This window comes from Convolutriloba macropyga, chromosome 7 (genome assembly GCF_964194025.1).
Source record: "Convolutriloba macropyga chromosome 7, txConMacr16.3, whole genome shotgun sequence".
Taxonomy (NCBI): Eukaryota; Metazoa; Xenacoelomorpha; order Acoela; family Convolutidae; genus Convolutriloba; species Convolutriloba macropyga.
The window spans coordinates 44,013,731-44,039,056 of NC_134474.1; the positions used below are offsets into that span (position 1 = coordinate 44,013,731).

At 35.8% G+C, this 25,326-nt stretch overlaps 2 protein-coding genes and 2 non-coding genes across 7 annotated transcripts in view; 3 read left to right on the forward strand and 1 right to left on the reverse strand.

Annotated features, from left to right (window-relative positions):
- LOC142342901 (dynein axonemal heavy chain 2-like) overlaps positions 1 to 25,326 on the forward strand; it is a 270,510-nt gene that overhangs the window by 113,816 nt on the left and 131,368 nt on the right. The window contains exons 34-43 of the mRNA XM_075394558.1: positions 4,310 to 4,330; positions 5,589 to 5,603; positions 6,377 to 6,516; positions 7,115 to 7,442; positions 7,934 to 8,257; positions 8,760 to 8,864; positions 10,120 to 10,284; positions 15,382 to 15,597; positions 20,981 to 21,106; positions 22,245 to 22,395. Of these exons, the coding sequence (XP_075250673.1) occupies positions 4,310 to 4,330; positions 5,589 to 5,603; positions 6,377 to 6,516; positions 7,115 to 7,442; positions 7,934 to 8,257; positions 8,760 to 8,864; positions 10,120 to 10,284; positions 15,382 to 15,597; positions 20,981 to 21,106; positions 22,245 to 22,395 (1,591 nt within the window). The remainder of the gene's footprint in view (positions 1 to 4,309; positions 4,331 to 5,588; positions 5,604 to 6,376; positions 6,517 to 7,114; positions 7,443 to 7,933; positions 8,258 to 8,759; positions 8,865 to 10,119; positions 10,285 to 15,381; positions 15,598 to 20,980; positions 21,107 to 22,244; positions 22,396 to 25,326) is intronic.
- The window catches only part of LOC142342898 (arrestin red cell-like), a 553,550-nt gene that overhangs the window by 53,973 nt on the left and 474,251 nt on the right, over positions 1 to 25,326 (forward strand). The gene's annotated exons all lie outside the window — the stretch shown is intronic.
- Trnav-aac (transfer RNA valine (anticodon AAC)) lies at positions 9,158 to 9,230 on the forward strand. The gene has a single exon. It is a non-coding gene; the product is annotated as a tRNA-Val (tRNA).
- On the reverse strand, positions 19,644 to 19,715 carry Trnaq-cug (transfer RNA glutamine (anticodon CUG)). The gene has a single exon. It is a non-coding gene; the product is annotated as a tRNA-Gln (tRNA).

Genomic DNA, 25,326 nt, shown 5'->3' on the forward strand with positions numbered 1-25,326 from the left:
TCATTAAGATGCAGCCGAAATTTTTTGTGAAAAACATTAAAGAATATTTGATTTTGTCCACTTTCAAAAGTTATTTCTGTTGTCCTCTGTCTTAGTATCATCAGTGACAGGTCTCTTTCAATAATGAGGCGCAGAAGAACCTAATTGATGGTCGGAGTTAATAGTTTACTTATTTTCATGACTTTGACCATAATTTTTCTCAAAAATTGTGAGTTTTTGTTGTACTTTGGTAATTTGTTGTCTTATCGTTTATTCTCATTAATAACAAGCCTCATAGGTTGCTAATTGGGGTTATATTAGTTGATTAAATCGTTTCTGCTCGAGGTTGATGCCTTCTATCTCTTTGATATAAAATGTTTTCAAGAAATATTACAGATTTTTCGAGTTTTCTGGGTTTTTGTTGTTAACTTTATATCTTTGTCTCATTATTGGCGGTTTTCATTGGTTTCTAAAAAATCTTTTTTTGTTTAAGGTCTTTTCAATTCATAGATATTGCGTTTTTGACTTATACGCTGCAAGATTTTTGGTCGATAATGAGAGCCGAGGAAATTTATTTAGTTGCACGAGTTCTTAGAAGTTGTTTTTTGATTTTGACCACGTCTTTAAAAAATAGATCTTATTTAATAGTCTTGCTTGTTTTTTTGTTCTTGCGGTAAAATTGCTTAAGTCAATGGTTTAAAATTGTTCCCATTGGCTAATACGGCTAATTTTGTTGACAGGTCAAAGCTAAATATATTCTTTGAATTGCAGTTCAGGACTTGTCCTGCTATGATATTAATTGGGTCTACCTTTTTTTCGTTATGCTTATGTCATCTTTTCTTACGTTTGTTTTCTAACTTATCACACTCTCTGTATCAACTGACTGGAAATTAAAATTGATTCAGCAATTTTACTCAAATACATTCAAGTTCAAAAGGCGAAAACAAGAAATCAAATAAACAGGATAAACCTATTAAGCCCGGGCACTAAAAATTCATGTTTGAAAAGACTATTTGCATTATGTTATCAATTTTTGTTGAAGTATACTGCTAATCGGTAATACTCTAAAGCTTATTGTTCTCCAATATACCAGCTGAACTTGCCAAATTTTTTTGAATCGAATGAAACTGCGGACAAAATTAGAGCACTTTTTGAAACTTTTATACTGCTAACAGGCTTTAGTTTGAAGCATTTTGTTCTCCAATTTAAAAGAGAATTCACTTTATTTATCTAATCTAATGAAATTGGAGAGGAATTTAGAATACTTTTTAACACTTAGAAAAGATATTTTTCTTTATTTTTTCTTGTTTTTTCTAACAGATTCAATCCCAATGGCGGTCAGTGAGGTCAACGGCTGCTATTTTCGGGCAACCTGCCGGCTTTGTTCAGCATTTCATTTCAAACTATTTTTGTTTGAATTTAACTCTATCAAAACTGCAGTGGTTATTTTTCCCGACCCCTCTTGACGGGGGCAGGAACTATATGCCCAAATGGGTTTTTTTAATCAGACGATTTTGATCGATCGATATATTAATTGTAGAGAGTTGTGTGTGGTATCATTGAAAAGCCCGTCCAGCGTATAATGTGCAATTAAAAAGATTTGTGGGAATTTTTTGTTCTTGAGCGAGTTATCGATATTTAAGTTTTTGTGAACACTAGACCGATTTGCGTTGTTTTTATGCACATTTTCCGGAATTCTTTCCTAGACTTTGATAAATTTCGCTAAAATATGATAAAATTGCTTTGAATAGTGTTTTAGATTTTATTTTCAAAGACAAACAGTTATTGTTGACTTTTGATTTAGTTCTTTAGTTCACTTTGATTGAATTCACCGGTAGTACACACCCAGAAACCACTAACAATCTTTGTAAACTCTGAAGGGGGCTAGTCGGACCACCACTTGTATTGAGAGTGAGTGCTCTGTAGTTTTTATTTTTTGTGTTTTGCTAACTTTACTCGATGTTTATCAAAAACACAGCGTTTATTCTTGATTTTTAACTAGCAAGTTATCTATCTGTAATGTTTGAAAAAATTAGGTTTTTCTAACGGACGGACAGCCTTTGGAAAGCTAGTTTTGGACCAACCTTAGACTCTTACAATCCAAAAAAAGCGGATTGTAATCAGTCGGCAGTCGGTCTTTTTTAAATAAAAGTTGATTTTTTAAATATTAATTAATTAACAGAACAATTCAAATCAAAGTTCACTTGTGATAGGTCCAATTGGCTTCCTAAACAGCTTCATATCAATGTGTCTAGTTTTTCTACTCGAAAATGTTTACTTTTTTACTCAAAATTTACTCGCTTATGGTCGTTTTGACTTTTGAAAATATTGGATTTTTAAAAAAAAATTGGCTATTTGAACTTTGCCACTATGGTTTTCTTAATTTGGTCAACTTTTTGCTTAGTGTCAGCAAAATATGAATGCTTCTTCTTCCTACTGAGTTAACAAGTTTTCTTCTTTTTTGCGGTTTTATGTTTAAGTTTAAGTTATGGCGATCTGGCGTTGATACAACTAGATTTCACTATTTTTTTTTATTTTTAGGCATTTGCCCCTTTTTTCACGCTCTTTTTCTCATATTGTCACATTATTGACAGTTCACATATCACATTGCTGGTGTTCAAAATAAGGCACAATTAAACGTACCAAAATCTTTAAAGGTATTTTTTGTGGTTTTAACGAATTTGACACCACTTTCTCGAAGAATTTAATTGATTTTTTTTTACTTTTGTCTATAACTGTCGTTTTTACATTGTCTTTTTAGTCGTATGTAATTTTGCTGGATAATGCAGTTCTCATTGGATTTTTATGGAGGAATAGATGAGCCGATAATATGATCTTAGTAGATAGCTGTTGGCTTTCTTGACTTTGAAAATAGCTGTTTTCAGAAATAAAATAACACTTCCTAACTTCGAGTTTTTGTTCCTTTATTTTCTATTTGTTACTTAGTCCCAATAATTACAGTTAATATATGGCTTTATTGGTGTCAAGGTAGGGCGCAAATCTACAAAATCAATTGCTTTTTTAAGATTTTGCGATGACTTTACTGGCTTCGACACGGTTTTTTTTAAGGAGAAGTAAATTAATTTTTCATTTTGGTTTGATTTTTTGATTTTTGACCTTCATTAGACGTAAGACATATTTTGAATAGTTAGAGGTCTCAAAGGTTTTCTTTAGACGAATAGACGAAAATATTTATTTGGTTCATTTTCTACCTAACGGCTTTCCTGACTTTGATAATAATTTTTTTTCGAAAAATACAAAATTATTATTTAATTTTGCCCTTCTTTTCTTATTTGTCTACTTGTTACCTATTGTCATTAATGAGAAGTCACATATCACATTATCGGCTTTTGGAGAAGGCGCAATCGAGCATATATTGATGTACAAAATATGGCTTTACGGCTTCGAGAGCGTTTTCTCGACAAGTTTTAATTGAATTTTTGTTTGTTGTCTCTATTTGTTGTTCTTTTTGTAACCGCATAAAAAATTGAATACTGTCAGGTTATAATGCCCTTCTATAGAAGCATAGGTAAGCTTAAATATGTTGGATGTTTTCATTTGACATCTAATGCTTTTCTTTACTTTGAAATAAATTGTTTTTAAAAATATAAGCGAATTTTTTAACTTTGCTCTTACTGTTCTTTTTGTCTTATTGTTACCGAGCTTTTTTATGGACTGGTCTCATATTTTTTCTAGTGAAGTACCAGATATTTTGTTTAGTTTCAGTTTTAAGCTATTTTGACTTTGTTATTAAGTTTTTTTTAAATGGACATAAAATTTTGGATGTAATTAATGTTTGTTTTTGTTGTTGTTTGATTTTGCTGTTCGTCTTGACTCGCTTTCCTAATGATGGCAGATTTCATCAATCTAATGCGGCCTGTTTTATTCCACTGAGTTGTTTGCATTGGAGGCAATCTTTTTGTTCATACGCCAACTTTTTTTGAAAAATACTTGAATTTTTGGGGGTTTTCTATCTGTTCCTCATTTGGTAGTCAGTTATGCCAAAAATGTGGATGAGCGGGTCGGAACTTTATGTGCGATCGCACATTTACCGAGCCTCATTTTTTAGTTTAAAACCCCCTCCCACCGCCCCAGTTATGCTCTATATGCACAAACTTATACACAAACACACTATTTTCATTTGCCCCCTCGAACACTTATGCATGCTATGGCATACAGTTTGGCATTTGATACACTCATATATACAACTATGGCCAAGAACAGATCTGTTAATTTTCACTTGTAATTAATGATCTTAGTTATTTATGTTTGATCCCACTTTCTCTGTCTATTATTTATGCTGAGTTTTGAGTTGTGTTTGTAATTTAAGAACAAGACAAGCTTGAGACAGGTACAGTATGTTCACAATTCTTCTTTTGTCTCACAAGTCAGACAAACACTCAATATTGGTGCGATGCGGCGTTTGACAATCAATGTTTCAGCTTTTTCTCATTGGAGATTATTTGAAATCATTTCATGGCGTCAACTTCTAATCAAATTATTTCACTAATTTTATTGAGACTCAAATGTTTTCGCACAAACAGAGCTAGCCTTTTGAATAGTCAAGTGAATTCCCGTGTCAATCTGCGGGCGCCATAATATAAAAATGCTGAAGTTACTTGAAACACGCACGTGCAATTTTCAAAATGCCAGGTTATACAATGCCAGATTTCAAACGCGCAAGTTCATGTTTCAAACAAAGGGTTACTTGACTAAAATTGGGTCTAGGAAATAAACCCCCAGAGAAATAAACCCCCACGAATTTTTTCCGAAACCGGTTAAAATCAGTTTGAAATACTGGCTTATATCTCGAATGGCTGCGCGGTATCAATTAATGCCAATTTTTTCCAGTGGCTTCATAAGATTCACGTAACCTGTACATAGAAAATACTCAGGTCAGAAAGAGCTCAAATAAGAATTGCGGGGACGAGCCACAAATCAAGTAACATGTTGCACTGCTTTTAAAGATTTAAAGATTTCGTAATACTTAGCATCATTGTATGTCAAAACACGGCAATGCTTTCAAATATCTCTTGAATGTTAAACCATCGCGTATCCACATACATATATAATTCTTGACTGTTTTATGTCAACTGTCCTCAATGTGGTTTGAGGTCTTTCGCAGTTTGTAGATGTACTCTGTGTTAAATTGACCAAACATTGACTTGATATGCTTAGCGGCTGCACCGCCATCACTGTTACTGTTATTGCCATCGCGTGTTTTAAAAAGATGACTGATTTCATTTTTTGATTGTTTATTTTTAGCCCGGTAGAATATGAATATCTATATTTGGTACTTTTTGCTCCGTATAAATGGTTATTTCATTTTTTTTGCAAGCCCTTACCTCTTATTGTTATACAAACCATAATCAATACAGAAACAATACAAAGCACTCATTAATTCGTTCACGCAGAGGCAAGAAAATGAATGGAATTTTTTTTTCACAGGCCAAACACGTATCATATTGTTCTATTCAAGATCACGCACCATATATAGCAATTTCTTTCACGCAAATAACTGTTTTTGTCAAAAAGAACACAGTTCGTTAGTTTCACCTCACGCGGTATCTTCAGGTTTTACCAAGTTGCTAAAATTTGTCAGTTTTTAGGCTGATCCGACACAGGTAAAATGCTTACAAGTAAACAATCTAACTGTACCCTTTCCTTGTAGCATTAGGACTTAGATTGAAACCCAGCCAACTGCAACTGACAAATTCGTACCCTTGTAACTATGAGGCTGTTTATGCAGATTATTATCTACGTAGAAACACTGACAAGTTTGCCCAAACTGTTGAAGTAATAGCGCTTTTATTCATCTTCTTCACGAGGGGAGATCAAGAACTGAGAGATTCTTGTGGCGATTTACATCATTGGAATACTTCGTCTCCAGCCACTCTTCCGCTTTTAAACACATCTGCCAATTATAGTGATAATGATGTAGAAGGTTTTAGCGCCTTTCATGATCTCAAAAATGCGTGAATAACTGATGGACTTCACAGAAAGAATAAGTTTTCAGTTGTTTTTTGAAGAGTTTGCATTTCTCTTGTGATCTCGGATAATCCGGTATTCGGTTCCAGAGTTGGGCACCGGCATGAAGGCAGTAAAAGTGGAGGCACTCGTGAACAGAGTAAATCAAATGATTTTTATAGTTCAAAAAATGATAGTTTAAAATGACTGACAAAATTTTGGCAGCTAATGTGCTTGAAGGATAGCCAGCCTAGGCTCCTCTTTCGGTTTGTTGTCCATTCCACTTACAACCGTTAGCACCTTGAAATACCATAGCTACATAATGAATGATGTCGATTGTTTATTATGCTTCGCTTTGTAACAGTGCTTGCTGTCATCGAAGAGCTCAATGACGTCATAATGAATTGGTAAGATGGTTTCCTCATTTTAGATGAAGAGCAACGTGGCACAGGTGTTCACTACAATGCACTCATCTGTTTCTGACATGTCTAAGAAGATGTTAGAGGAAATGAAACGTCATAACTACGTCACTCCGACCAACTATCTCGAGTTGGTTACCGGATACAAACTGTAAGTATTGCTAAAGATGCAAAACTGGATTATTTTACAGATTGTGTGATTTTTTTTCATTAATAGAGCAGTAGGAGCAAAGGGTCTAGGAACTAAAACCCCACGGAAAGAAACTCCCACATGATTTTAGATAGGAATTAAACCCCCACGGAAATAAACCCCCATTTTAAATTTGAGTTTTGGCCGTGATAATTTGTTCGGTTGTGATAGTTTCATATCAAGTCCCACGGGCCGCTGACGCATGACAATGGGTCGCGAGGCATGGCCAAGCACGCTAAATGCGCAGCTTGTTAAAAGTCAAGTGGGGGTTTATTTCCGCGGGGGTTAATTTCCTACCTAAAATTATGTGGTGTTTTCCGTGGGAGTTTTTTCCGGAACCGGTAGCAAAATGGTCCCTTAACACTCTAACTGTCCATTAATAATGTACCTTAATTTGTCGTAACATGAGATTGCTTGTAACTTAACACATCAGACTGCTGTTTTATGTATACAAAAACCCCTCAATCGTACTTAGACAATCTTTTCTTGATAGCCGTTTCTTATATAACTTTTCACAAAATTTGTGCTTTCTTTCCTTTTATCCACAATTGATTTGTAGGCTACTGGCGGAGAAACGACAAGAACTTGGCAATGAAATCTCCAAGCTTCGCAATGGTTTACTCAAAATCGACGACACCTCTGAAAAAGTGCAAGTGATGAGCCAGGAACTGGAAGTTGCCAAAGCTAAAGTGGCCAAGATCAGTAAAGAGTGCGAGGAGTATTTAGTTGTGATTGTGGGTCAGAAGAGAGAGGCGGATGAGTATGCTAAGACTGTTTCGGCCAAGCGAGAGAAGATTGAGGAAGAGAAGGTGGCTTGTAAGGAGATTGCGGACCAGGCTGAGGAGGATCTAAGTGTGGCTTTGCCGGCGTTGCTCGAAGCAGAAGCGGTTAGTTATTGACCCTGAAGTTGATATTTTCGGACTTCATAATTATAAATATCAACGAGTAGGCAATGTGAGTTGTAATTTTTAATATCTTTTGAAAGAATTTGATATACCCTTGACTGGACAAGAAAAAATTTTTAAAAAATTTTATGATGAAAAAGCTGCAAATTAAGATAAATTCAGAAAGAGCAACCTTAAGAAGATCAGTTTGTTTTAGCTTATATAATTAGGAGCAAAAACAGGCCAAGGCAATAATTTACGCGTTGGAGTTATTTGAAATTTATTAACGGTTTTTTTGTGTGGTCTGAAAAGTAAGTCACTCAGATATCGTAGTTTGTCCTCTTGATTTGGTTGAAGATCTAGAGTTACTCGTGTTAATATTTATTCTACGTTATAGTGCCAAATCGAGAAACAAATTTTGTCTCTGATATTTTTGATGACTTTGCTTGCAAGATACGAATTGGCAAATTTACTTGGTTGCCTTATTTATGCAGGCGCTTGATTCCCTGAACAAGAACGACATCACTGAGGTCAAGTCGTACGGCAAGCCCCCACGGCTGGTCGAGACAGTCATGCAAGCTGTCATGATTCTCAAAGGGAAGGAACCAACCTGGGCTGAGGCCAAGCGAGATTTGAACGACCAGAACTTCATCAAGTCGCTTAAGGACTACGACAAGGATAATATGTCTGACAGGATGTTGAAGAAGATTGGACAATATTGTGCCCAGCCGGATTTCCTGCCGGACACCGTGGGCAAACAGTCCGCTGCAGGGAAGTCCCTGTGTATGTGGGTCAGGGCCATGGACACTTATGGAAAGGTAGGTCGCTTCTCAATATCAAATATTCGCCAAATTCTGACATCAGTAATGGGCCAATGACGTTGATTTGGTTTGAAAATGGTCATTGTATTGTTTTTGCATTAGCGTCCTTAAATAGTTTGCCTTTTTGCACGTGCAGTCTTCCGAAGTCGCGTTGAGAAATTGTGTAGTGTGCGAGACTAATTTTGGCCAAATATATTCGAAAGCATTGTTTATAGAACAAATTATTTATCTGCCGTTTTGTCAATATGAATGATCCGTGAGTTTTGCTTAAAAAGGAGTTGAAATTTTGCTCACGTGTTACATTGACGATACGGCAGATACATTATTTTTGGTGGATGAGTGCGGAGAGACATAATATAAAGGGATTGGAAAATTAAGGATGGATTATGAAATCTCTTCTTAGTGAAAGAAACTTACAGTGAATGTTAAAGTTAGAATTACTTCGATGAGGCAAAAAAGTGACCTATACCCGCGTGATTTATTAATTGTCCGTGTTCAGGTGTACCGAGTGGTGGCTCCTAAGAAGGCGAGACTGGAGAATGCCCAGAAGGTGTTGGCAGCCAAACAGGCCGAACTTGACGAGGCACTTGCCAGACTGGACGAGGTAAGTAGTTGACAGTTATGTTGACCCCCATGTTGACAATTTGTTCCCCCATGTTGACATGTGTTCTTTTTGTGCCGAAACTTGGCTCATTGAAACATTGCTAGTATTAGAAGGACTCTCACGTTATAAATGAACAAAGCAGAAATCGATCATTCATTGGGTAAGAAACTTTGGCTGGCTGTAAAGTTGGTCGGTGTTTTGCCGCCATCCGAGGCTTGACTACTTAAATTTGAATATAATTTGGATAATGGGTGGTAATGGTTCAACTCATTGCCGGAGACCTGATGATCAGAGGTGCCATGGTGTAGTGGTTATCACATCAGCCTAACACGCAAAAGGGCACCAGTTCGAGCCTGGGTGGCATCAGACATTATAATTTTAAAGCCTTTATAAAAGCTCGACAGCTTTTCTAAATATCATGACAGCTATTCTAAATGACAGGCTAATTTGAAAATGTGTTATCTAATGTCTTCAAAAGACATTGATCGGCCAAAATTGGCTCAAATGAAAAGTAGGCTGGTATAAAGTTTGCAACACGTATTTCATGATGGGTTGGACAAAATTTGGATCTATTCTGTCCCCCCCCCCCAGTGTTTTTTACGCCGAACGCCGTATTAGCACGTTACTATGTAAAAAATAGCACGTGCGCCTGGGGGGCGTAAAAAATATAAGCCCACTAAGCTTGGGGGGACAGAATAGATCCCAATTTTTTTTAAATTTTGATACTTTTGTGTTAAGACTTATTTAGCGCCTTACTAAGTTTTCTAAGATTGGTCAATTTGGGTCCTTATTTTAAACGTATTAAACAAAAATTATCAGCCAAGGAAAATTTGCACTCGGGTTAACAACTTCTCGGCTCGAGCATTAGAAAATTGCAGCTTTCAGTTATGCCGTCTAGATATTGAACTAGCTTAAAATGAAGCCATACAAGTGCAATATCTTGAAAACATTTTAAGACAAAAAATCCGAATGTTATATTTATCAATACTTTTATTATTAGCTTTCAAATGAATCTAAGCTTGGGCAACAAACTCTGAAAATGGACTATAGCTGGATTTTACCAGCTATCATTGCTTGCCCTATGTGCCAAAGGTATCAAATTTGGGTACTCCTTGCCCCCTTTTTCTCGATAGGCCAAATTTGATTTATCTTGTGCACATTTTATCTTTGGTTTTTCTTTCAACGTTTTAAATGTTACAAAGTGACGGCCAAGTTATCTTTTATTCAGTTAATTGTGATTTTTGGCGTTGTTCAGGTGAACAAGAAAATGGAAGAGTTGAAGAGACAGCACGAAGAGAAGGAGGCACAACAGAAGGAACTCGCTGAGCAGGAGGCCTCTCTCAAAATCAAATTGGAGAGGGCTGAAAAACTGGTATCAGGATTGGCTGGTGAGAAGATCAGATGGGAAGAGAAAGTGGCGGTTAGTTGAAATTTCGCGATAGGTGAAAGTTTTTTGAAATTTGGATATTATTATAGCTGCAACGCTGTAAGTTCTTGTGGTTTGTTATGGTGATCCGTGGTTTCTTACATTGGTCCAAAATTGATAAAAACAGGTAATTTGATCAGTTTAATCTATTTTTATTATTTTCACATAGGTTATCCGTATATTGTCGTTCTCAGTATGGCGTTTTCTATACAATTGTTTTTATAAATATCTTTTGCTATTATGAGAAGTTACTTTATTAATAGCCGCGTCGGCAATTCCAGGCGGCTATTATTGCGTTCCTAATTTTTTAAATCGTCTAACAGATTTTTGTTTCGTCTTACCCTGACTTCTTGGAATTGACTTTTTCAATGACTTCAGTGACTTCTACTTCTTTGCAGTTCGTGACGTCATTTCTGCTTTTAGGTCAATTGCGTGACTTACCTCACTAAAAAAAGACTTCTGAACTCACTTATGGAACTTTAAATTTTATGAACATTTACTAATTAAAAGTCAATAGTGTGCATCGAAGTAGTGCCAAACTTATATGCCCTAATTCCTGAGTAATAGAGTCTTGAGTTTTAATATCGAATATTAATTTTGAAAAAGCTCCATTAGGGTTTTTCCTTGTAGAGCAAATGTGTCTCATAAAAATGACAGTCCGAATCTAACCCAAAAAGTCTAGTGGTCCATTAAAAAGCCGGTGGTCGATCTGTCAATCTTATTTCCTTAGTTGTTTCAATTCATGGTAGGCCGCAAGCGTCTATCGCGGCTATTTTCGGGCAATCTACCGGCTATGTTTATTTGATGCACCGTTTTTACTGACTTAAATGAGTTTTTAATAGCCGCCCTCATCTTCTCAGCCGGCTATTATAGCGCTCCTTTATTTACTTCGTCGAACTTTTTTTCGCTTCACCCATTTTGCCGCTTTTTCGACATTTTGCGTGAAATCTTTTTGACTTCTCTAGGTCATTCTGCTCAAAGTCCTTTTAAACAGCAGCTGCTCAGCAAAGCAATTGAAAATGACGAGAGTCAGTATAAAAAATCAAAGTCCGAAATAGAAACGGGATAAACCCATAAAGCCCATTTTTAGATGCCCGGTACTTGAACTTTGTTCTCATATGTTTTGGTTACTATCTATGATGCTTATTGGTATTGATATTAGACCCTGTAGCCTCTCTCTGAGAGAAAGGAGTATGTTCAATGACATCAAAATAAATCGTACTTAAAAATGTTTTTATACAAAAATCAACTTTTTTTGATATTTTCTTTTCTTTCAATCCCAATAGAGTTATGGGAATCAACGGCGGCTATTTTCCGGCAATCTGCCGAGTGTGTTTTATTTTGTTTTGCTTTTAGTTGCTCTCAAACGAAGTTATGGCAACTATGTTATTCCTGACGTATTTTTTTATTAATGGGATTTGTACTGCCAATTTGTCATTTGACCGTTGTTGTATGTTTCGAATTTTTGATGCTTTTGATCTTGATGAATGTGATAAAACCGGAGGGAGTTAATTGGCTGAACAATTTTTTTTATTACCTCATAAGTTTATTTGCTGCTCAAGATTAAAATAGTTGTACATGTCGCACTGGTTTGGCATGTTGTAACCAGTGATCGTTTTTATTTTAAAAAAGTATGCTTTTATTAGATCTTGATTTTTTATTCCGTTTATTGTTTCATCTCACTAAGTATCGCCTTGATTGATAGTTCTATCATTTGGTGTGCATTGATTTAAATGAAACAGTACCACAATGTTTAGGTATCACAAATCTTCTGTTATCAATAATCATAATTGACTCGCAAATTCCTATTGGACTTTCCGAAAAAAAAACTGATTTCAGATTTTTCAATCACAATGCTTGATTGATGTAAATTGCATGTTTAAGCGCGAATTGTTTATGGTTTTAATGAAAGTCAACGATAATTTCCAGTTAGTACTAGAGTCTTTTTGCTCTGTTTTCTTTGCTTCATCGTCTGACATTCATTTTTGGTTTTATCTTTTTTTTCATAAAGAAAAGCTGTTGTCAAAAGCTGTTCATTGATTTGTTCCTCTATTGAATGGTTTATGCGTGCTCAACGTTATATTTTTGCTGTTCTTAGCATGTGTTTTTAAATATTTCGCGTGTTTGCTTTTAAATCATAGTTAACTTTGTCACTCAACAAAATGACCTCAGCAACCGAATTTTTTAAAACTTAGGTTAATTTCAAGGTAACTATATGATGTAATGACGATTACTAATAAAATGTGTCTGCCAGATTTGAATGAAATTTGATTGCCACCGGCATCAATATGACATTTTTTGGCATCAATTTGTTAGCGTCGTCCATAATTCCAGGAACTCAGTTCTATATCGGTTCCTATCTATTTTTTATGGCACGCGATTCTATTTCGCAGCTATTTTTGAGTCTACCTGTCTTATTTTTTGATATGATTATTCTATATGCAATTTGCTTGATTGTGATATTTTCTAGGCTCTTAGTATTATTTTGATTACTTACCTTATGCGGATTTGACTTTTATTGCTTTGACGGGTATAAGTTGCTCTTAAACTAAACATTTTTCTGACACTTAGACATCTGCTGTCTACCGTTTTGTTTACTAGACTTCCTGAGTTTTAATAATTATTTTTAAACCACTCCATATAAATGTTATAATGTCAAATTCTTTTTTTGGGTTATACCAATCTGTTAATTCTTTACAAAAAAACACCAGTTCGTAACATGAGATTAATTTGATCACTCAGATACCAAGCTATTGCTATTCTTTCTGCAGTTTTAGGGTGTCTTTTATATAAAACTTCACTGAGCTTATAACATTCTCGCATTACAGTTGAGCAGCGAAACATTTCTTGTAACTATAGCTGTAAATGTTTTTATGGAAAATTTAAAATTTTTAGGTCAAATATTTACGGGGTCATTGTTTTTACACAAAGAGATATATATTTCAGGTACCTTCAAAGTGAATTATTTTACATTAGCTCTTGAAATTCTACAAGTCTTTGTAATTTACTAACTAATTTTTTAAAGCTCGCTTTAATATTATTTGCTAAAACGCAGGTTCTTGCTTTTTTGAACACTCTTTTGGCTTTATAGATTATTTCTTTGATATTATTTATGTTTCGTATAAAGATTTAACTCTTCTTTATTTCCTTTATGGGAGTGTATTTTAAGGCAGAAGTCTTTGGAATTCAGGATGATTTATACTTCTAATTTTTGGATGTGGTTATCTTTGATTCACGCTTAACTTTTCCATGGCGCAACGTTTAACTTTGATTACCTTTTGATTTCATTTTTTTGGTCTCATTTGAGTGGTAAACACAATTTTTTTCCACATTTTGATTGTGTTGTTAAGTGTTTTTAATGAGACAAATCTCATCGGCCAGTTGCGCACATTTTTTTTACTTACCAGAATTCATATTATGGCAATTTATATATTTCAAATAAAATTTGATTTAGTGATTAAGAAAGTAATTTTGTAGGTTCAGAGTCGTTTACTTTTCGGCTCCTCTTCTTTTTTCTTGAGCTGTTTCAGGCTATGTTTTTTTCAGCTGATTATTTTTGTGCAGATTTCAGTATTTGTAATCTGCGATGTATTCGTCCTTCAAATAACTTTTTAAATCCCGAAAACAAAAATCAAACACAAGTCAAACATCAGTTGCTTCAGGAATCAAACGAACGTCTTGGAATTCTTTGATTATTTGTATTACAAACTGTATTATAAGGTCCGCTGCGAATAATTGTTGTAAGGTTTCGCCTTGTAGAGAACTGGGATTATCAGATTTTCATTTCCGCTCTTTGTCTCTTTTTCATCTCGGTTTGCTGTGTATGAATAATTTAATTGTTTGATAAGTCTTTTCGATTAACAGAACGTATTAATTTGACTAACAGAACGGTAATTAATTTCGACAAAGTAATTAATTGACTTGAAATAGTAGTCGGCTACGGCCTGAATCTAGTTTTGTTTTGATTCCTAATTCTTGTCGCTACCTTTTCTGACTTCGACAAACAGATTTTTTGTCGTTTTTATCAAACTTTTTGTGATTTCCTTTAATTTTCTAGGTTGGTTTCATGTTTCTATCATTCTGCTCTAAACGCTTTTAAATAGTTGTTACAAAGAATTGATAACTGCCCCGCTAATTTGTGACCAGGCCTAGAGCTAATTGGTACGTATCCCTTTTACTTTCTTTAGGATTTTGGATTAATCCTCATTAAGAAGTCGGATTGAATTAACATCGTTTTTCTCATTTTGCAAAAGTTACAAATGTGGATTATCTTTTTTCTTTTCTATGCTCGTGCCAGTCACAACATGGACGCATGGGAATCAGTCAGGGATATTTCGGGCAGTTTTCAATGTATGTTATGACAGTCTCCATAAGTCACGATTTTCACGTTTGACTTCTGACTTACTTCAATCTCTGTTTCAACTGAATGGATTTTAAATTCTTCCATGCATTGAATTACGCAATGTAGTGAATATGGTCAAAGTCAAAAGAGCAAAATCGAAAGAGACGGGATAAACCGATAAAGCCCGGTCATTAAGTCCTTGAGATTTATGTTATCAAAGTTCATTAGTGTTTGCTAGCTGATATCCGTATTGAGCTTATTAGCTTTCAGTTTTAGAAGCTGAATTAGGTATAGTTTTAGGTATAGTTAAGTAAAACTTCAGGCCAAGTTAGAACGCTTTTTGAAACTGAAAAAAGGGAAAAAAATCAGTCAATTTGTCTCTTTTTTTTATTTTTCTATTTCAATCACGATGTGCATCAAGCGCGTCAACGGCGGCTATTTTCTGGCAATCTGCCGGCTATGTTTGTAATTTGAAGTCATCCGAGTTGTCATAATACAGTTACCTGTGGTATAATGTCAGTCCACATTCCTTTCCAAAAAGATTTTTTTGATGAGAACAAGTGCATAAGAACCCATAGAATCGAGTCTCTCGCCTTAGTCGAAAACTAATGCCAAATTTGCAACTATTTGCAAACTAATGCTGATTTTGCAAAAAATTTGCAAACAATCGGAATAGTTCGTTCCGGTCGAGCTCTGCTTAAATATGGATGCTACTTTTAATTGGCCTCACTTTCTTTTTCCCCTGCCAGGAGTTGGAAGAGAATCGTGGCTATTTGGTGGGTGACTGTCTGGTAGCATCAGCCTTCCTCTCCTACTGTGGCCCATTCTTGTCCGAGTACAGAGACGAGATGGTCAACAACATCTGGTTGGCCCAGATCAGGACTCTCCAGGTGCCTTGCAACCCTCTCTTCTCCTTCGCCAACTTCATGTCCAAACCCACAACTGTCAGGGAATGGAATCTTCAGGTAGTCTTCATCATCAATTATTATATTTACACCCACTCCCTCATTAGGGTATAAAGGTAAATGGGAACATAAAGGTAAGAGGCATAAAGGTAAAAGGCATAAAGGTAAAAGGCCAATGGGAACAGATCTAATGGCACCAACAGCTCAAAACGTGCTAACGTTCGGTCGGACGCTTATTTTTCTGTAAACGCATAATTCATTGTTCATATATTCCTCTCTAAGGGATTTTTATGCTATACTGTAAAGCTGAGAGCAAGAACTAGAGAGTTAACTGCTATTTGAGATAAAATTTGATGAATTTGAGGTATTTAATGTGTTCAACTAATCCGCATTCAGTTCTTAAATCTTTTCCGGTGCCCCACCCCCAATTTTTAAATTATGACCATAAATCTGGGGAAGCGAGGATGAGGGGATATAATGGCAAAGAAATAATCCAGAAATTTTACATCCAAATCTTTCCACTAATTTCACAGGTGCAGATTGGAACTTTGACAAATTTGGGTGTGTTTGGTACCCACTCTGTTTGATTTGTCAAAAATATTCCTATAGATTGAGATGCGGGGCATCGATCCCCGTACCTCTCGTATGCTAAGCGAGCGCTCTACCATCTGAGCTACATCCCCTGAGTGTCAGAGGGTTTCTTTGCTGAACCATTAAGTTTCACTGGTGGCGACCGAAATCAGTTCTGAAACATTACATATCCAGTGTAATTTAAGTTTCTTTATGCCCCGTTTATCTTCAGAATGATTAATTTGAGGTCATTGAGTTCGCCCAGGCGTGTATTTTTCACCGAAACTGCTGAAGAAGCATATTTTTATCTTGGTAAATTTCGTCCATTTCCCCGCAGCAGTGAGGTTAGCTTGCATTAGCGAAAACTGGATAAGAGAAAAAAGCTCGCGCACTCTTTCGTTTTGAGAGCAACTTGTTGGCTATTTATGTAAAAGTGCAAGACTGTTCTTCTGCTCAGTCTGATGTACGACCATTTTGCACCTGTTGTTTTTGCCTCCTTTTTCAATTTCCTTTTTGAAAAGGTGATTCATCTATCTTAGTAGCCTTGCCTTGTGCTCATCCAGCTAGTATTTTGTTCTTATTGTTCCGACCCCATCATATGGGGGGGAGGAACTATATACTCAAATGGGTTTTTTTTTGTTCAGTGAATTTTCGCCGATCGATATATTCATCGTAGAAACTTATGAGTGGTATCATTAAAAAGCCCGTCCAGCGTAGATTATAGAATTAAAAAGATTTTTTCGAAATTCATTTTTTACAGGGAGTTATCGAGCTCCAAAATTTTGTGATCATTCTGGCGTTTTTGTTCACTTTTACAGTTTTTTTTTCACTTTTCCGATAAAAGCATGTGTCATATCATTGAAAAGCCCTTTGAAATAGATTATATAAGTTTTTTTTTGAAAAATCCCTGATCAGGTAATATATTTTTTTAGTTATCATATTGACATTTTCGTGGTGTCAAAGTGTATTTCTGATGTTGGTTTTAGATTTTCGGTTTTTGGATAGCAAATTACCGTGTAAAAATATTCACTGCGCCTAGGGTAGAATGATACCAATTTCGTAAAACCTTCGAAACAGAATAGATTCAAAAATTTCTAATTTCTGTCTGGAAAAGGCAAAAACAAAATTTTTGGTTTTTGCCAGTTAAGGTTATTAAAAAAAAAAAATTATTAAAAGGCTTTAGAAAGTTAAATTTAAAAAAGTTATGTCACCCTGATTTGGGCTTTTTGAACAATAAAGTTCGAAAACACCAAATCAGATTGACAAAACCTTTCTAAATTTAAATTTCAAGAACTAGCAGATTTGGATCTAGTCTATCCCCCACCAAAGTGGGTATCTATTTTTACGCCGCCCCACGCCTACGTGCTGTTGTTTTGCACAGTGATACGCTGCATCAGGACTCTTGAATTGTAAATGGTAGTAATGAAAAAAAGATAGGGGGCGGCGGAGCAGAACAGATCCCATAATTTTTTCCCCTTGTCTAAAAAACAGGGGTCTTCCAATTATAGGACCCCCCCCCCACCTCAACTTAGTGGTCAGATAACCTATAGCCCCCCCCCCAGTCATAGTAATTATACAATAATGGGGGCTAAAATTTCATGGGGGATATAATGGGAAAGACCGAAATATAGATCTGCACAACTTTAGTTCATATGTAGTTGAAACCTATTCAATAAATGGTCTTTCACATTATAACCCCCTGCAATTATAGCTCCCCATTATGGTATATTTACCATGACTGGGGGTTATAAGTTATATAACCACTAAACTGGGGGGGGGGGGGTTATAATGGGTAAGACCCCATTATTGAGCCTGTTTCAACTAAAAATTTATAAAAAAATGTGTCGGTCTATCTTTTAGATATGGGGGGAGAATTATGGGATCTATTTCCCCCGCCCTCCGTACCTTGTTTCTTATTACTACGTTTTACAATTCATGTGTTGTGATGCAGAGTATTACTGTGCAAAACATTAGCATGTAGGCGTGGGGTGGCGTAAAAGTTACGGGTCGTTCCCATTATAGACCCCCCATGAAATTTTAGCCCCCATTATGGTATAATTACCATGATGGGGGCTATAGGTTATCTGACAACTAAGCTGGTGGGGGCTATATTGGGAAAGACCCAAAGTTACTTACCCACTTTGCTGGGGGGGGATAGATTGGTTCCAAAACTGATGGTTGCAATAATAGCTTTGACCTCATTCTGATGGTGATAATTAAAATGGGAGTAAATTGTATTGTGTTTGCAGAAATCAAACGTGCGTTCAAATCATCAAAAAAGTTGTGATTTTTGGCAGAGTTGTTTTGCTGCTGATGATTTCGCGCCAAGTCAAAAATTGCAGCGACAAAGAATTTTTTGCTCATCTCAATCTATAGAAGTCAACAGAAGTTATATTGTTGGGAAAAAAGTCGGTGTCCCCAAAGTACTAAATATCATCCCCCCCCCAAAAAAAAACATACATACACAAAAACACACACATACCCAAACACACACACACACACACACACAATCATGTATGCGTGGAGGGCGTTCGAAGTGGTTGGGGGGGGGGGTCGGAACATAATGTGCTGTGCACATTATCACGATTCGCCTTGGTTCTTTTTAATTACCATAATTTGAAATGTATTATTGCGCCATCTGTTAAAGAGACTTGCTCGCATATTTCTGTATTTTTGGTCACTCATTTATCCCATTTGTGGACCAGTTTAGATCACGCAAGATTGCAAATCGAGTAGAACTTGAGCGGTGTTTTGGAGAAAAATGATTTATTTACAGCGTTAAAATAGAGAAAACTTTTTGAGCAATTTTCTAAATTTAAGAATTTTTTTATTCAATTGCCTTAATTTAATTTTTGTTTTCATTGTTTCTCCTTCAGTTCTGTATCGCAGTTTTACTATTGCTTTTCGAAGTCAAGCATATCTCTATTTCGTCAAAGACATCATTAAAAATAAATTTCGCATTTTCTCAAGATCTTGAGAATTCAGTCAAATATTTTGATTTCTCTTGGTTTGTTTCATTCTTGCCTCATTTTGTGTTGAGTGGTTGCTCACTCTTTTTGAAACATGACATTAAAAACAGAAACGGGTTAAACTCCTAAAGCCCAGTTTTGGAGGTCATTTATTTAAAATTTGTTTCCTTTCATCTGTTATCAGGTCTGATGCTATTAGGTGTTTGTACTCCCACCCCCACTATTCTCTCATTTACAAACTAGAAATTTAATTACCAAATGAAATCAAAATGAAATACTTTTGATGTTTTTGTAGGAATATTTATTTTTTATATATATGTTCTCGTTTCTCTGCTTTTTTCGATTACAATCGGGATCTTTTTGGATTCACTGTTAGATATTTTGCGGCAATCTCCGCGGTATCTGTGTGTATTTTTGTGTAGGAATAAGTTCTTCTGCTGTCTAATTAATAATTTTTAATGTGAAGATTTGAGGCCAAATTTATCACAGAGTGACCTCATTTTGTCCAGAGAGTGACACGTGAGGGCTAATAATTGAAAAGTAACTAACTTTTTTATTAACAAAATTAGGTCCCACCGAGATTTGAACTCGGATCTTTGGATTCAGAGTCCAAGGTGCTAACCATTACACCATTGGACCGTTAAAATTAGCGAAGTTTTTCGTATCAGACATCAATTTCCCTCTAATTGATAATATTATGAGGTCGGACGAATTCAAGGTACTGCCCCCGGTGAATAGTTTTTTTGGATCTTTCCCTTTTATAGCCCACCCCCCCACCCCCCCCCCCACAAAATTATAGCCTCCATGCTATGCGAGAGCAACTATAGACACTTCTAGAGTACTAGAGCGTTTTAAGTATGTACATATTGTGCGTTTTATCTTACTGGTGCTTTATAGACTCGCATTTTCTTTTGCCTTAATGTTTTGTTTAATTTTTACTGCCCATTTCTTAGATCGCTCAAAAATATGTGACCTGTTTATGGCGTCATAATTGTGCAATTAATAGAATTGGCTGAGCGTAAAAGGTTTTAAATAATTCTGTCTGATCAAAATTGGGTCTGAGGAGATTTGTTCTAATCATTGGATGCTGAGTTTAAGGTTCTAGCCATTGCACCATGGGATCCTGAATGATTATATAGTCATAACTATTTGACTTTAAGCAGAATTGTCTACAGTGTTTAGTTCATCCTTATTTCTGCGTTGACTCTCCGAAAGGTGGACATGAAAATAAACAAGGCGATATTTGTCGAAATGTGACAAAATGGTTTGTAAGGTGAAATAGATGTCATGTAGCTGTAGGCATTTATTGAATGATTTTCTCTAAGCACGCAGTAAGCTGGACAAAAAGGGAAGATTGGGCGTTAAGCTAAGATGGTAGAGCAGTCGCTTTGCATGGGAGCCATCCTTTATTTCTGGTGAACTCATAAATTTAACAGAATCGCGACTGTGCGCGTATGAGTTGTAGCTAGTCTTATGTTCTCGAGGGCATTCTTTTAAAGAGGTGAACTGCCCGCTCAATGTCCTTGCATGAATTTGTAAATTGTAACTTACTTTTGATAAAGGAATTCAAGATGTCCAATTTGGTGTCCGGAGTACTAGCCGACGTGAAAATTAGCCTAAAAAGTAGGAAAATTAGTAGAATTGATTGATGAGATATGTATATAGAATTAATTGTTAACAATGCATGTAGCATGGGGGTGCCTTGGTGTAATGGTTAGCACCTTGCACTTTGAATACAGAGATCCGAGTTCAACTCTCGGTGGGACCTGAGTTATCGATTTTGTTAAGATACTTAGGTTACGTAATCTGAGTTTTGGATCTCTTTTCCACTTTTTTGTGTTTTTATAGCTATCTGCTGAAACAATTGAATCAACATATATGTTATTGCATTTTTGTTGCTGCAGGGCCTGCCGGCTGACCAGTTCTCGACTGAAAACGGAGTGGTGGTGACAAGAGGTACCCGATGGCCACTGATGGTGGATCCACAGGGACAAGCCATCAAGTGGATCAAAAACATGGAAATCAAGAGAGTAAGCCCCCTCACTTATCATAAGACCACTATCTATTCTATGTGAACTATTTATGGATCTACTCTCCCCCCCCCTCCCCCCCCCCCCCAACAATTGTTTTTTGCACCCCCAGTTACAAATTGTATGTTGTTATATAGCAGGTTACTACGTAAAAAATGGCACGTGCTTTTTCAAAGGCGTCTAATTTCGGGATATAACTATCATCTTCAATCATGAGTTTTTATTTTTATCTGACCAAAGTGGGGAGAACAGAAACATACTTTTCGTGTGTGTAAAAATGGAAGGACTGATGAAAATGGATTCATCAATTAGTTGATCTACTGTTTTAGTAAACATAGTCATGGTAACCAAGTTAATTTTTAATTCAAATTTCAGTCATTAAAAAAAATATTCATTGGTGTGTTTCTGAACTGTACCTTAAAATTTTGAAGGAACAGGTATAGCCAAGGTTTTCTCGGCTTTCTCCTCCCGTTCCGTTTACAATTGAAAATCTGGTTATGCGGTGGTGACTGTAAATAAGACTAAATCTTCCGCTAGTAACGAAAAGGAAGACATTTTTTTCCTGACCACTGCTCCTGATGATATGATCTTGATGTTATAGTGACAGTTGAATCTAAAATGGTGTTTTGTTTCAGACTAAAGTTTGTCTGGCATCTTAAATTCCTCGATGCAAACTTGATCTAATTTTTCATGTTAGATTTCATGGCGGTGCTCATAGACCATTTTAATTCTGCGGTCGCGGTGCGAATCTACTACATCAGAAGCCTTTTTAGCTGAAATGGCGGCTTTGTGGCTGTAGTATGCTCGCAATATTATTATTAGCAGGGAAATCAAGGTTTTGAGCACACTGTTTCCATCTCAACCCCTCCCTTCCCCTTCGACGCAAAGAAAATATTGTTTCAACATCTGTGCGGGTGTGTTTTTAGCATCGGTAGCCATTTACGTAGCGCGATAAAAGACACAATACATAAGGTTATATCATGATAATGACTTAATTATGTCAAAATATCAGTTTTATATCATTATAAGGTCCTAATTATGTCAACTAGATGGTCTTTTTCAGGAGGGAAAAGGAAACAGTGCCAGTCATTGGTATATTTATTGTCAGAGTTTTCGAATTAATTTCATATTTTTGCAGAATCTGAAGGTGATTGACTTGCAAATGCCGGATTTCATGAGAATCCTGGAAGGCGCTATCCAGTACGGGACTCCGACGTTGCTGCAGAATGTACATGAAGACCTTGATCCTTCTTTGGAACCCATTCTGAAGAAGGCTGTCTACAAACAAGGTCTAGCATCTCTTATTCTAATGTTTTATTCGACCTTCCCTTGTGTGGTACTTTTTACCGATAAACATAAAGAGGATTTGTACTGTATTTGTCTCAAAAGGCATGGGTCTGGTCTGTCTTTCAGTTGATAAAATCTCATTGTTAGTGGATCTCCATTAGTGAATGTAATTGAATTATTTTATTTCAATCGATCCGCGGGGAAACAAAAAACTGTTGGCTTGATTAGTTTGATTTTTCTGACAAACATATTTGTTTTGAAGAACTACTTTGTGCGTTCTGACCTCATGTAATAAGGGGAACTATGTGCAAGTGTAGCTTTTTGTTCTGTCATTTTTGACCCCTTAAATATTATTCTGAGAAAAACATCAGTAGTATTATTTGAAATCCCGTGAAGAGCAGAATTTATCAACCGAGTGACTTTTCAAATTGTGCGCTGCTAAAAAGTGACTTTTTTTAAAAAAAAGAGTTATTGTTAGGAAATTAGGGGGAAATTGACGCAAATTATCATAATTAATTGCTCTCAAACGAAGTTTGTAGCAATTATATTAGGCCTGTCGGTCTTTTTTTAATGCGATTTTTCGCTTGACCGATTTTTCGTCTGACGCTTTTGACTTTTCGTCTTTAAAAACGGGATAAACAGGTAACGCTCAGCGGGCACTAAGTGGTCTTAGAGCCTTTCAGCTCTGTTTCAGCTCAAACTGTTTTGGAGACTTATACTTATACTTATGGTGTGAAGGGCGGTTCTTAGAGGTTGAAGACACCCCCACTGTTGACCCCCCCTCCTATTGCCCCACCCACCCCCCACCGCGCTAATGCCCCCCTACCCCAGTGGTGCCCCCAAACAACCCCCAACTCCCCCCCCCCTCCCGTGGCAAGCTACTGACGAACAACCGCTTGCTAAAAACGCAAATTTTTACTATTTTGCAACTTTTTCAAGCTTTTTGAAAATTTTTGAAATTTTTTGGTTTTTATCAGCCCTAGGTGTTAAAGAAACTCCTCTAGGGTTCGATAATAGGTAACTGCATTGTTTCTAGTTGTAATCGAATGGTCTCAACATTTTAATATCACGAATTTCAGCAATTTTTTGACAAAACGTGAAATTTTTTCAAATTTTTTGACATTTTTTTCCTTATTCAGACCCAGGGGCCAGGAAACATCCTAACGGGTTCGATAATAAGTTACTGACAAATTTTTAGTGGCAATGGAAAAGTTCTTCAACTTTTTAATGTTACAAGTTTTAACAATTTTTTAGCTTTTTTTCAAGTTTTTTTGAAATTTTTTGTAGTTTTTTAGAATTTATCAGCCTCAAGAGCCAAGGAACCTCCTCTAGGGTTTGAAAATAGGTTACTGAATAATTTCTAGATTAAATGTTATGTCTTGCAAGATTTTAACGTCACGAATTTTGGCATATTTTTGATGTTTTTTGCCATTTTTTTTTTCAATTTTTTGACATTTATAGTCATTATTCAGATGATTTTATAGTCATTATTCACATTTTTGAGTCTCAAGGTTCAGAAAACCTCCGTTAGGGTTTGATAATAAGTTACTGGAAAATTTTTGTTGGCCATGGATTAATTTTCAACTTTTTAACATCACAAGTTTTGGCAATTTTTTTAAAACAAAGCTTGCAATTTTTTTGTCTTTTTTAAGGTTTTTCTGGCCTCAAGAGACACGGAATTTCCTCTAGGGTTTGATAATATTTTATTGCATAGTTTATATGTTTAATGGAATGTTCTTCAAGATTTTAATATCAGTAATTTATAATTTAATTTTTATTTTAATATATTAATCCTGTTTGTCCTTTATGAAATTTTTCTCTTGGCCGATTTTTTGTCTGACCCATATGACTTTCGTCTTCAGAAACGGGATAAAGAGGTAGTGCCCTGAGGTCACTAAACCGTGGCTAGCTGTCGGTTATGTTTTATGACTTAATCAAAGCGTAGCCGGCGAATTAAACTGCCAAATAGACTTGCTCAGTCACAACTTAGGAACGGCAACAGGTACAAAATTTTATTGATGGAGTTGGCGGTGCGATCTACAAAATATACCGTTAAATATAGTCGATATTTATAAAATTCTTAAAGCATTTTTAAAAATGTATTTCAAAGTTCGCAATGCTCTATTGTCGATCGCATTCGTTATATATAAGAATCATTTGTTGAACTTGATAGGAAGTAGAGTTGACCGTATTATCAATGACCTTTATGTAGTAATTGCTGAGGGTTGCTTAGAGAGTGAGGCGAGTATTCAATGATTAATTTGTCATCTAATTTAGTTAATAATTCAAATGAACGTATCTATGGACTTCGCGTACATGAAATCAATAAAAATGCAACATAAAAATATTTAAAAAAGTCAGAATTACGTGAACAAAAAGAAAATTTAGTGTCAGACCTCAATTTACCTACTCCCAGATTACATCTTTGCAGCTATTCTAAGACAATAATTCTGGAATTCTTATCTGATTCATGGCTGATGAAAGATCATTTTCTACTCCAATACTTAGTTTGTAATCGGTGCTCTGTCTTTCTCTAAGATGTTTCTTTGCGTTGTGATAGGATTTTTCTCTCTGAACTAAACTGGGACAAACTAGTAAAATTTGAGCTGATTGAGTTTAGGTGCTAATACTATAGTTTTATGTTAGTTTTGATCAAGTTTTTAAGAAACAGACAAGGCATTAATTGTTCAGACATGTCTCCAATCATGGGGCTTTTTTGACCTATTCTTTGTCTAATTTCATATTTGCCTCATAAATAGTATTCTTAACAAATCTTTGTTTCTACAACTTTTATAATGCTGCGTAGATTCTTTATGGTGTTAAGCTCTAGCTAAGGATTTTAATGGTTCTGAAACCACCAAATTTGTGAGTACTAAGTTTTGAGAGCCTGTCCAGCATTGTTTTCAGTCATTCAATGCGAGTGAATAAGACAC